Source organism: Erinaceus europaeus, chromosome 7 (assembly GCF_950295315.1).
Source record: "Erinaceus europaeus chromosome 7, mEriEur2.1, whole genome shotgun sequence".
NCBI classification, from domain to species: Eukaryota; Metazoa; Chordata; class Mammalia; order Eulipotyphla; family Erinaceidae; genus Erinaceus; species Erinaceus europaeus.
Window position 1 is genome coordinate 80,354,476 of NC_080168.1, and position 13,874 is coordinate 80,368,349.

The 13,874-nt window shown below is 38.7% G+C and overlaps 1 protein-coding gene across 5 annotated transcripts in view; it reads right to left on the bottom strand.

Annotated features, from left to right (window-relative positions):
* Nucleotides 1-13,874, bottom strand: part of RCBTB2 (RCC1 and BTB domain containing protein 2) — a 51,662-nt gene that overhangs the window by 25,586 nt on the left and 12,202 nt on the right. For 3 of the 5 annotated variants that reach the window (XM_060194843.1, XM_060194844.1, XM_060194845.1), the window contains 6 exons: nucleotides 8,751-8,906; nucleotides 7,984-8,134; nucleotides 6,745-6,911; nucleotides 5,558-5,716; nucleotides 5,135-5,242; nucleotides 2,138-2,280 (listed from right to left, as the gene is read on the bottom strand). In XM_060194843.1, the coding sequence (XP_060050826.1) occupies nucleotides 2,138-2,280; nucleotides 5,135-5,242; nucleotides 5,558-5,716; nucleotides 6,745-6,911; nucleotides 7,984-8,134; nucleotides 8,751-8,906 (884 nt within the window). Of the gene's footprint in view, nucleotides 1-2,137; nucleotides 2,281-5,134; nucleotides 5,243-5,557; nucleotides 5,717-6,744; nucleotides 6,912-7,983; nucleotides 8,135-8,750; nucleotides 8,907-12,359; nucleotides 12,466-13,874 lie in introns of all 5 variants that reach the window. The other 2 variants (XM_060194846.1, XR_009550754.1) reach the window with 2 other exon arrangements.

Below are 13,874 nucleotides of genomic sequence, written 5' to 3' on the forward strand. Positions count from 1 at the left end.
GTTCTTCAGAGATCTGAGGTGTTATTCTAAGATTTCAGAAGAACAAAACCAAGGACTTTTAAACCTACTTACTACAGGTTAAATAAAACTAACCAAGTTTACAACATTCAAAAATCATGTTGAAAATGGAGCTGGGGGTGGGGGTGACAGCATAATGGTTATGCAAACAGACTCTCATGCCTGAGGCTCTTAAGTCCCAGGTTCAATCCCCCACACCACCATAACATAAGCCAGAGCTGAGCAGTGCTCTGGTGTTTCTCTGTGTGTCTCCCTCTCTGCATCTCTCTCAAAAATAAAAAAATTAATAAAAAAAATTTTTTTTGAAAAGAAACTATTAAAAAAAAAAGAAAATGGAGCTGGAAATGTCAGTTTGGTTCTCCACTTTCCTTGTTAAGTATTCGAAAGAACATAAAAGAATCGCAATCGCAAACAAATACAATAAGATGACTTATTTGTCCATAGGCTTATCATTAAATCAAATATAACATAAATTAATAGGTCAAGTAGAAGTGGCAATATTAAATTCTACAGTAACTACAACCCTGATTGAAAAGACAACAATGTTTTGTTCCATTGACTGAGTCAAGAAATGAAGAGTGAAAAGGTAGGGATTCAGCTGTGACTGAATAATTCTAGAGGCCTTCAAAATATTATGAACATGATCTAAAAAAGTACTGGATATTCTCAATATTTCCCACAAGCCTGGAAGCAAGTGTTCTAAACTAAGTTTTCCTTTCCTAACCATTTCACTCTTCCTCAAAGTGACAGTTTAAAAGATGAAATAATGAAACTGATCATGCAAATAGTGACAGTGGCAGAGTGAATGGCTTTATGCCCCATCCAGATACATTCATTTTTCTAAGTCGTAGGAAACAGATCCTAAAGGTCATTAGCTTCCTCCCAAGAAAGCAAAATAGAAAACAAAGAGGAGAGGTAGAAAGGTTAGGCAAAAGAATAGGTGCTGGAAGTTTTGTCTCCAGTGTCAAGAACAGTCTGGAGAACTCTCAGAAGGCTAGAAGTGGACCTACCCTATGATCCTGCAATTCCTCTCCTGGGAATATATCCTAAAGAGCCAAACACAATCATACAGAAAGATTGGTATATGCCTCTGTTTATAGCTCCACAATTTGTAATAGCCAAAACACGGAAGCAACCCAGGTGTCCAACAACAGATGAGTGGCTGCACAAGTTGTGGTATATATACACAATGGAATACTACTCAGCTATTGATTTCACCTTCTTCACCTCATCTTGAGTAGAGCTTGAAGGAATCATGTTAAGTGAGGTAAGTCAGACAGAGAAGTATAAATATGGGATGATCTCACTCATAGAGGTTGAAAAACAAGGTCAGAAGTGAAAACACAAAGCAGAACTTGTACTGGAGTTGGTATATTGCTTCAAAGTAAAAGACTCTGGGATGGGGAGGGCTCAGTTCCTGGAACATGATGGCAGATGAGGGTTCAACCCCCTAACGGGGGTTGAATTGTGTGGAAAACTGGGAAATGTTATGCATGCACAAACTATTGTGTTTTACTATCAACAGTAAACCATTAATCCCCCAATAAAGAAATATATATATATAAAAGAAGAATGTAGAATAGCTGCTGGAAGTTTTATCACCAGTGTCAATCAGCAGTTGGAGGTGCATACAAAATATGAGTAAGTGAAAAATCGAACATTTAACATCCAATCTCGAGGTTAGGTGGTGGTGCGCTGGGTTAAGCACACATATCACCAAGGGTGCACAAGGACTTGGACTCAGCCCCCATTCCCCACCTGCAGGGGGAAGCTTCACAAGCAGTGAAGTGGTTGCTACAGGTGTCTATCTTTCTCTCTCCCTCTCCATCTCCACCTCCATCTCAATTTCTCTATGTCCTGTCACATAAAATAAAAGGGGGGGGGGCACTGGAAGCAATGGATTTGTAGTGCAGGCACCTAGCCCCAGCTATAACCCTGGTGGCAATAAGAAAAGAAAAAAGTACAATCTCCCCAACAATTCAAAAGCCCCATTTTTGAAAAGAATTAATGTTCTTAGTAGAGAACATTCTAACAGTAATAAATGCTCCACCATTCTATAAGATGACTAAGCTTTAATTGCTAAAGAACACTGAAGGTATTTTGAAAATGCTCACATTACCTGTCCTTTTCCACAGAAACAGGCGTAGGGTAAGACTGGTTACTTTTATTGCCAGTGCCCAACTGACCATAAGAATTTGCACCCCAGGCATACACTTGGCCTTCTTCAGTTAATACCAATGTATGTGCATAGCCACAGGCAACCTGGAAAGAGAAACACCAAATGCACTCAGGTTTGCAAATAGAAAAAAGTATGTGTTTAACAGGAGAGGCTAAGAATCAAAAAGGAAAACAAGAAAGAGGCAGTCAGCTCAGAGATGCAAGTATTAAGTTAATCAGTATTCTTCCAGAACTAGTTTAGCCCCTTGAGTGGCCAAAACTTCAGTTAAGTTTGATGAGTCCTTTAGCAACATGAATCTAGTTTATTCATCTTAAAGATGATCAAAATTATGCTCATGGAGATAAAGGGATATCAAGTGAATAAAAATCAGACATATTTGTAAAAGTGAAACATTCAATATGGAGAAATACAAATAAGTATAAATATGAAAATAATTTCAAGATCCACTTTTATTTTTCCAGAGCACTGCTCAGTTCTGGCTTACAATGATGCTGAGAAGTGAACCTGGAACCTCTGAGCCTCAGGTACAAAAATCTGCAGGGGCTGGGCGGTGGCACACCTGGATGAACACACATAGTACTGAGTGCAAGGGCCCAGGTTCAAGCCCCCCACTCCCCACCTGCAAAGGGGATGCTTCACAAGCAGTGAAGCAGGGCTGCAGGTGTCTCTATGTCTTTCTTTCTCTCTCTCTCTCTCTCTCTCTCTATCTCCGCCTCCTCTCTCCATTTCTTTCTGTCCTGTCCAATAAAATGGGGGAAAAATGGCCTCCAGGAGCAGTGGATTCACAGAGCTGGCGCAGAACACTAGCAATAACCTTGGAGGAAAAAAAAATTTTTTTGCATAAACTGCTGTATCTCCCTGGTTCCACCCTCACCCCCCCCTTTTTAATTATATAGAGATATACACTGGTAGCTAAGTTTTATGACCACATTATATAAGCAGTAGTGTATCTTTTTTTACTTAATATTACTAGAGTGTACTTTACACATCCTTTATGTACCTAAAAGGTAGTTCAGCTAATAGAAATGTGCATTCTTTTCATGTGAGATATCTCAAGTTTGATCCCTGTTACCACATAGGGACACCATGGACAGGGATAGGTGGGCCTCAACAGATAGTAGACAAGTACTTAAATGTTTCTCTCACTTTTTCTCTCTCATATAAATATAAAATAAAAAACTGGGCCAGGGAAGTGGTTCAACTGTAGAGCACATGCATATGGTTCTGGAATTGATCCTGGCACTGCATTAAGAAAGTTGTAATTTCCATTACACAAATCCATGGTGATTTATTTAACCATTAATTTATTGACTGATCAGGTAGAGTATGTCACATCTATTACTTATTAAAGTTCATTCGGCTTTCTTTTGGGTTTTGCTATATCTTCTCACTACTTCTATAAGTGACTTCTCTTTGAATTCTTAGAAGTACAATTACAGTGGTCTGGGAGGTGGCTCAACAGATAAAGTGTTGGACTCTAAAGCATGAGGTCCCAAGTTCAATCCCTGGCAGCACATGTACCAAAGTGATATATGGTTCTCTCTCTCTCTTTCTCTCCTCCTTTCTTATTAGTAAATAAATAAAGTCTTTTTTTAAAAAAAAAGTACAATTACAGATCAGAGGCTATATATATATATATATATATAATTATTATCCTTATTATTTTTTACCAAAGCAGCATTCAGCTCTGGCTTGCAGTGTTGTTAGGGACTGAACCTGGACGTTGGGTGCTTCAGGCATGAAAGTATGTTGCATAAATCACATTTAAAAAAAATATTTTATTTATTTGCTTATTTATTTATTATTTTTATTTTTCCTTTTTTGTTGCCCTCCTTGTTACCCTTGTTGTTGTCATTATTATTGTTGTCATTGCTGTTGTTATTGCTGGATAAGACAAAGAGAAATCGAGAGAGAAGGGGAGACAGAGGGGGAGAGAAAGATACATGCAGACCTGCTTCACCGACTATGAAGTGACTCCTCTGCAGGTGGGAGCTGGGGGCTCGAACTGGGGTCCTTATGCCAGTCTTTGCATTTTGTGCCATGTGCACTTAACCTGCTGCACCACTGTCCAGCCCCATTTATTTATTTATTTACTCATGAAGGATGACAGGCAGAGAGAGAGAGAGAGAACCAGGTATCACTATGGTACATGTGCTGATGGGGACTGAACTCTAAGACCTCACACTTGAGAGTCTAACACTTTATCCATCGCACCACCTCCTGGACCACGATAAACCACTATTTTATATACTCCAGTCCAGATACACACACACACACACACACACTCACACATATTTGCCTCTAGGGTTATCGTGGGGGCTTGGTGCCTATACTACAAATCCACTGCTCCTGGAGGCCATTTTTCCCTTTTTGTTAATTAATTAATTAATTAATTGATTGATTGATTAATTTGCCCTTGTTATTGCTGTTGTCAGGACAGAGAAATGGAGAGAAGAGGGGAAGACAGAGAAGGGGAGAGAAAGATAGACACCTGCAGACCTGCTTCACCACCTATGAAGCGATTCCCCTGCAGGTGGGGAGCCAGGGGCTGGAACCCGGATCCTTTTGCAGGTCCTTGGACTTTGTGCCATGTGCGCTTAACCCGCTGTGCTACCCTCCTCCTCCCCCCCTCCCCGCCATATACACAGACACAAATACTTTTAAGGCTCTTGATACATATAACTGAAATACCCTTGGCAAAGACTGTTAACAACTTATATTCTAATAGCTATGTGAAGTCTCTAGAAATGGAACTTTTCTGATAAGTATCTACAACTCAATTCAGAGAAACAGAGCGTTAGCCTTTCTATCAGTGTAAGCTTCCAAAGCCAAACTTTTCATCCTGCTAAGAAGATAGGGGTTTTCAATACTTGTGTATCTCTGTCACTGAAGACTTAAAAATAAATAGGCAGATATAAAAATAAACTGAGAACATACCCGCTGGACACGAATGCCTTGTAGAGCCGCTATTCGACAGGGATTTGACTGGTTGCCACTGCTGCCAAGACCGAGTTGCCCATTCCCATTGTAACCCCAGGCAAAGACCTGAGAGAAAACAAGACTCTGACTATAAGAGATAAGAACCTATCAGGTTCTCTGTTATGAGAAATATGCTATGTTGCTATAGTACTCAGATAAATGGTTATCTTTTCTTTTTAAATAAGATTTTTCTTTTTGTAAATATTATTTATTTTTGATAAAGACAGAGAGAAAAACTGAAAAGGAAGGAGAAGACAGAGAGGGAGAGAAACAGAAACACCTGCAATACTTTTTCATCACCAGGAAACTTCCTCCCTGCATGTGGGGACCCGAGACTTCAAATCGTTGGTTTTGAAACATCATATGAAATGATTTTCTTACCTCCCCAGAGTCTAGCACTGCCACTGAGCACATCTGCCCACATGCGATGTTTACAACTACTTTATTCTGTAAGCAGCCAGTGACTTTTCGAGGGATGGGCTGGTTAGCTGTTGATCCAGATCCTACCTGCCCAGAGTTATTATAACCCCAGGCAAATACCTATATGAACAAAGAGATATGTAACTAATAAATAATGAACTTATAATGCTTCTCAGCTGGGAAGTAACATATACGTGTGGCACTTTATCTGAGCATACAAGTGGCTCAGCAGAAATATTTTTGTAAACTTCATTCTTACATAATGACTTTATAAAACTATTATCAGTGTTAATGCATGAACAATAGTAGTTATAATCAAATGTTACATACTTATAAAAATATCTGGTTTGTCTCATTCATATTTCCTAGTTTTGAAGACTTCTTTTTACAAATAACTCCCTTTAGCAGAGCAATATATGAGAAACTACATTTAAAAAATGTTTGCAGAAAGGGAGTCGGGCATTGGCACAACAGATTAAGCGCATGTGGTGCAAAGCACAAGGACCTGCGTTAAGGATCCTGGCTTGAGCCTAGGCTCCCCACCTGTAGGGGAGTCACTTCACAGGCAGTGACGCAGGTCTGCAGGTGTCTGTCTTTCTCTATCCCTCTCTGTCTTCCCCTCCTCTCTCCATTTCTCTCTGTCCTATCCAACAACAATGACATCAATAATCACAACAATGTTAAACAACAAGGGCAACAAAAGGGAAAATAAATAAATATATTTAAAAAATTGAAAAAAATGTTTGCAGAGCATCAGGCACTGGCACATTTGGTAAAGTGCAGGTATGTCTCTTTCTCCCCTACCCCTCTGAATTCCTCTCTGTCTCTATAAAAAAATAAAACAGAAAAAAAAAAGAAAAAAAATGGCTACATGGAGCAGTGAATTCATTGTGTAGGCATCAAGTCCCAGTTTTGTCACCAAATAACTCTGGTGGCAATTAAAAAAAGGTTTAGAGTTATTAAAATTTTTTTCACTACATAAGTAAACTAAATTTTCCAATATGAACAATATGTCTATGAATTGCTAGTGAGAATATAACTGAATTTGATGGGGGTAATATAATCACATTTCCAAAACTATTATAGGGCTCTATATATAACCTTCTTAAAAAAGGGGGGAGGGGGAAGTTTGTACTGACTATTCTCACCTCTCCATCAGATGTTAACACCAAAGAATGGTAAGACCCACAGGCAACTTCAATGACTTGTTTGTTTGACAAATTAGTAGAGATGTGACAGGGCACTAAGATATGATTAGTTGCCCCATTGCCCAGCTGGCTATAAGCATTATGACCCCAGGCAAAGACTTCTCCTTCTGAAAATAAAAAGAAACATAACCAACTTTTATTTTATTTAATTATTAAATTTTTGTGAGATTAATAGTAGGTTATAAGATTGTAAGATTGCAGTATATAAGCTCTACACCATACCCACCACCAGAGTTCTGTATCCCCATCTTCCAACCTCCCCATAGCCAACTTTTATAGCATCTACTTCATTATATGAAAATATCTATATCCCACTTTCCTTTCAGTTTAAAGAATGCTATTAAGGGGAGCTGAGTGGTGGTGCACCTGGTTGAATGCACATATTTCTATGCACAAGAACCCATGCAGGGACCCAGGTTCCAGCCCCTACTCCCCACCTGCAATGGGGATGCTTCACGAGTGGTGAAACAGGTCTGCAGGTATCTATCTTTTTCTCTCTTTCTCTGATCCCCCTCCACTCTCAACTTCTCTCTGTCCTGTCAAATAAAATAGGAAAAAAGGAAAAAGGGAAAAATGGCTGCTGGTCCAGTAGTAGATTCACAGTGCAGACACTGAGCCCCAGCAATCACCCTGGAGGTAAAAAAAAAAAGAAATATATATTAAAATAAATGCCCATCTAAGTAAATCTCTGAGGTATGGTTTAATCATGCCATTATTAGTCTTAACTTATGAAATGGCCATAAGAAGACTTAATTTCTTATAATAATACCAACTATAGCTATCAGTCACTGATGTAAGAATCAAAGAATGTAAATAAGAAAGTGGATCTTTGAATCTAGCTGTAGTCTCTCTGCTAATAAGTGAAGAGTCTCGAGTTTAAAAAATCCAGAGTTCAACACTATAGTGCAAAACAATTTTACTTGTAAAGTATGAACAAGAATGGCTTACAAGGTTTAAAATACTGTTCACATATCTAAAGTGGTGATTATAAGTGCTATATTATATGTATATTATCCTACTATGGTATTCAGATTTTCTCAAATTTCATGTTTAAAACATATTTAAGTTGGTAGGTCAGAGCTAGAAACTCTTGCTCAATCAGACCTGTAAGGATGATTTGAATCTTGTTTCTCAACAAATAAAGCAATGGCTAGAATTCTAATTGTGGTCCTAGGTTACCTGTTGTTGCAAGGACAATATGTGGACCACTCCCATAGCTGAGGCAGGCTATCTTTTTACCACTTAAAGAATCCAGTTTCCGAGGTTCAATGGTACTCTGGACATCACCTAGCCCCAAACAGCCACAGGAGTTTGTACCAAGCACAAAAATCTGTGGGGAAAAGCCACTATTAGTTCAAGCACTTCTATTCCTGTCAAATCTTCAATTACATTCAAGTACGCATAGTCTTCCCAAAGCAAAGCAAAACAGCCTCATTATATAATTAATAAGAATCTTCTCTCCATGCTTTCTTTTTCTTTAAAGATTTATTTTGAGAAAGAGAGATTATCAAAGTTATCACTCAACTCTGCAATGTGGTGGTACCAAATGTTGAATCTGGTGTCTCTGGAACTTCTGGCATGCACATCCTGTGTTATTACATGCATCTATTTCATGCTATGTTGTTTTTATTTTTTTAATATTTTTAAATTTATTATTGGATAGAGAAAGAGAGAAATTGAGAAGGGAGGGGAGACAGAGAAGGAAAGAGACAGAGAGACACCTGTAGCCCTGCTTTGTCACTCATGAAGCTTTCCCTCTGCAGGTGGGGAACAGGGGCTCGACCCTGGGTCCATTTGCACTGTAGTGTGTGTGTGTGCACTTAACCAGGTGCACCACCATCTGGCCCCTTGTTTTTATTCTTTGCTTCTTAGTCCCCTCAATATCTTCAATTTAGCAAATCTACTAAAAATACAGGTGGCTACATTTTTTTCTTCTTCAAAATTACCTCATCATTTACTGTAGTATATAAGACTTCATTGCCAGCATTGCCAAAGACACAAGCCTGACGAATTAACTGCAGCTCTTCATGAGAACAAAGGGAAAAGATTGACCACTTCTCCACATCTAACATCTTCAAGGATGACAGTGTAGCTTGGACTGGCTGAAAAGGGAAAAAATGAAAGTAAATATAAAGACTATTAATAGCTGTTAGATTTTTTTGTCCTTTTCTACTTCTCCAGAAAAAAACAGCACAGGTTAGAGGAATGAACTGTATCCAGGACTGAGAGCCCCTCACAGGTTCAACTGATTCAATACTGTTATCATAGCAACCAAGAGTCAGAGGTTCTGGATAGAATCATATCTCGTTTATTAATTTTCCATCAAGGACACAGGAATCAACCAAAGCTAATTTGAATAGCTGAATATCTAGCAAGTACTTTGAATGTTGAGATTAGGCTGGTTGTAAAAGCAGGAAAAAGAAAGAGAAAAAGAAAATAACTGCTTACTTAATCCATTGACAAAGTCTAAAAAAAAAAAAGTCATTAAAAAGAACATTGCTGAGGCATGTCCAGCTAAGTGGACATGTTAGCATGCACAAAGACCTGAAGTCATGAGTGGTGAGGCAGTGCTGCAGGTATCTCTCTTTACCTCTTCTTCTCTCTTCTTCTTCCCTCTCATTTTCTCTGTCTTTATCCAATAAATATGTGAAAAAGTAAAAAACTAAAAAATCAAAGAATACTGCTAAAGCTAACACCAAAGAAATAGTCCAGAAATTTCAGTTCATGGGTCAATTCTAACCATCAGTTTGACCATTTGGTGGCATTAAATAGTCAACATGTCTATCAGAATGGATGTTTGACCATTTCCTTCAATAACCAGTACACTTGTGCTTGGCTCAAAGGAGCAATATTTTTTTTAAAAGATTTATTTATTTATTTAGAGACAGAGAGGTAAAGAAAGGGTGAAAGAGACCACAGCACTGAAGCTTCTTTCAATGTGGCAGGGGCCAGGCTTAAACCTGGGCCATGCACATAGCAAAGCAGCACACTATCGAAGTAAGCTACTTTATCAGGCCAGGAGCAATGGGTGTTTAAGAAATGTCTTTCCTGCCAGCTATTAAATAAATCCTACCAGGAATTAAGTTCTGTTAGAGATCCATCAAAGTGCTGATGGCCTTAATCTGAAGGAAGATGAAAGGAGATATATTAGATCAATCTGCAAGGCAGTAAAAAAGAATGAAATTCTACTTCCTCTGCCTTTTGTTCAGTTTGGCCTTCAACAGACTCAATGATGCCCACTGGTACTGGAGAGGCCAAATCATCTTCCAAGTCCACTTATTGAAACACTCTTCTCATCCAGAAACACACTCACTGACTGAAACTCCCAGAAACAAGGTCTGTTCTTGACACCCAGAGTCCACTCAAGTTGACAGATTAATTTTACTATCACACTATGTTAAGACACACAGTGAAGAAGGCCATGTAATGATAGTGAAATGGGAAAACCAGCATATAGGGAATGAAAGGCGGAGGGGAAATGGCCTTCATTTATGGTGGGCTTCCACTTCCACATTCCCACACCCTTGACTGTCTCCACAGCTTTCGCTTCTGTCCAGTCCACTTGCAATATGAATCCTAAATGCCACATTCCCTTTGCAAAGTCTATACATAGACAGGCTGAGCCTACTGAACTATTTAGTTAAACTGGGATAGGAACCCACAACCCAATGGTATAATAAATAAAGCTTATTACTTGTTCTCCATGTGGCTCAGGTTTTTGGCCCAATCAGAGCCCAAAGGAGGTAGCTAGCTACAAGTCCAGGACCAAGGATGGCTGGGCACCACTGGAATTTTAGGAAGAGTCAAGGAAGGATGAACCTTTCCAAGAGCATGGCCCTGATCACAGGTTGGTTTCAAACTTGCAGTCTCCAGAATTGTAAGAGAGTAAATTTCTATTGTTTTAATCCACTCATTCTGTAGCATTTATAGGCACTCCATACCAGCCCCATAAGAATCATAGAGAGAGGATATTGGGTGGACCTGGGTTCAAACCCCTGGTCCCTACCTGCAGGGTGGAAGCTTCATGAGTAATTCAGCAGTATTGCAGATGTCTCACTTTCTCTCCTCTCTCCATTTCTGTCATAAGAAAAAAAAGCCTCCAGGAGTGGAGACACTGTGCAGATACTTGAACTCCAGTGATAACCCTCATGGCAAAATAACCTAGAGAAGAAGCTGAGCAGCTCATTACTGTAAATAGCATCACCCTGAGCCAACAGCAGAACCTGAGCAGGACAAAATTTCCCGATATCTAATCCAGCCACTTTACCTCACCAAGCCTCTCAAATTGCACAACCCTGTCTAAGAATGTTTTTTTTCTACATGCATTAGAACAGTTCTCAAGGTCTCTACAGGAATACAGAATTTTATGTTTCCTTTCAGTCTAAGCTACTTTTATTTACCCACCTCCTTGTACCATGACAGTCTTATTTTCTAATAAACCTTCATTTTAATTCTCTTCCTATTTGTCTCAAATGTCCAAAAAGAACAAACCTGTAATCACATATTTGTTAAAGAGTTACTAGTCTGACAGTATTACCAAGAATTTATTCCATGTCATATACTCCAGGTGTAGAAAAAAAAATCCCAGTATTACCAAGAATTCAATGGATGTCATATATTGAAGGTCTGAGGGAGAGAAACAGTCACAACCTTCAAGAAGTTCACAACCTAGCAGAAAGCAAATGACTACAAGATAGCCCAAGCACAGTAGATGTGTAAGTTACACTACTTTACAAGTTTCTGTAGAAGGTTGGCATAGAAAAGTTTACTTTTCTAAATCTGTAGGGGAATTATTTCATAGAGAACTGATGAAATACTTTATAAACTACTCATGTTTATAATTTCCTGCAGTAAATATTTAATGAATCTTAAGAAACTGCAGTGTCATTGTTCACAGAAGAAAGGTACATTCTTCTGTCCAACACACTCATTGTATTTAATTACATATACTGGACACATTAGCGCACACACAACATACACCTTTATATACACATGTATTTTTAATTAAGAATGTCTATAGTACAACGATTCACACATAACATGCTGTAGACTTTAGTAACACCATGGCCACCAATTGTAACAGCAGCTGTGTCTACAGATGGAACACAACTTTATACATAACTGTTAAGTAAGGGGCAGGCTGACCAAGAAACAAGAAACAGCAGAGAGTCTGGCGATAGCACAGTGGGTTAAGTGCACATGGTCCCAAAATGCATTCCATCATTTATTTGTCTGTGTACTAACTGTATAATTTTACTTCTTCATCAATATGAAAAACTGAACAGATTACAATGCACTTATCTACCACTACTAAGCTGTCACAGTTCAATTTAAAACAAGGCATATGGAAATAAGAGTTAAAATTGTACATTGGGCCTGAGTAGAAAATGTGTTGAGAATGCTGTGTTTTACTGATTGTAAACAGGAGGAATTGTAGGCCATGTACATAATTAACATATGGCTGATATCATAAGCTATAGCATAGGACATAAACTGCAGAGGGATTGTGGGTATGAAAAACTACTTAAGCAAGCCTCTGGCAAAAGGTCACCTACTTTTGCTTTTCACCTTTCTCCTCCTTCTACTGTTGCTGTTCCTGTCTCTTCTCCTGGAACTTGAGATGCCGTTTCTCCTGGGACCCATGTGTGTTGTAGCTGAACACTGGTGAACAATGGTTAAGGACTGGAGCCCATGCCTCATAATTGGCTGGTTTTCCCCTCTCTGCTTATTTTGTTACTGAGGTTTTAAAGTACCTAATAAATCTGCCACTTTTATAAATACCAACAAAAGTCCCAAGTAGTTTTCACTTTTCTATATAATGTAGTCATAGAGAAGAAGCCCATGTCTTTGATAATGCTCCCTGGCCCAATTTTTTACTCATTATTTTTTTCAGAAAGTGAAAGAGAAAAGAAAGTGACACTAAAGCATTGTTCTACCATGCTTGGAGCATGGTACCAGGGTTTGACCTGAGGGATGCAGGCAGAACAGAGTATAAACTCTACAAAGTAAGCTATCTCCTGGACCCCCAAATCATTTTAAAGGACCTAAGTTTGGGTTGAAACTGTTTTGAAGACATCTACCATAGAAGATAAGAGAATGTACTCATGTGTCAAAAACTGTATTGCAATCATCCATTAACCTTGCAGTAAAATAATAATAATAATAAATCCCACCAATACCATATTTTTTTTCTGGTTTTTTAATTTTATTTATTTTCCCTTTTGTTGCCCTTTTTTTTTTTTTTTGTAGTTATTGATGTTGTTGTTGGATAGGACAGAGAGAAATGGAGAGAGGAGGGGAAGACAGAGGGGGAGAGAAAGACAGACACCTGCAGACCTGCTTCACCGCCTGTGAAGCGACTTCCCTGCAGGTGGGGAGCCGGGGCTGGAACTGGGATCCTAGCAGGTCCTTGAGCTTTGTGCCACATGTTACCGCCCGACCCCCCAACACCAATACCATATTTTAAAAGGATCTCCTAGCAATATATCACTTTGTGTAATGAAGTAATCTCATTGTTAGTTCTGTGAGTTCACTTTATTATTATTACTATTATTATTTATTTTACAAAATATACCCTCTGGGGGGAAAAATGATAATTCTTCTGTTATCTCAGGTCTTATATACTTTTTTATAAGCTATTTTCAGAATTTTCTACACAAGACCATAAATACTTCAAGTTAGCACATTGTGATACAATGGTTTGGTTACTGAAATTTTGCTCTATGAATACTCTATGCTGGCTTTGTATTAATCTTTACATATTTGATTGCATTTTGACTATATTTTATTTTTAAAAGAATAGAATGCCAGGAAATGAAAGTTTAATAGTGCAGTCAATAAGTATTAAGCTGTTAATAGTGAAGAACAAATATATTGGTAACTTAATGAAATTAACACTAGATGGGAACCAAAGTCTAGGAGGGGCTGTGGGGTGGGGAGAAAGGAAGAAGGGGGGGGAGACAGAGACAGAGACAGAAACAGATCTGGAGGGAAAGGGGAGAGAGAAAAAAAAAGACACCTGGAGCACTGTTTCACCACGTGTGAAGCTTTCCCCCTGCAAGTGCAAACCA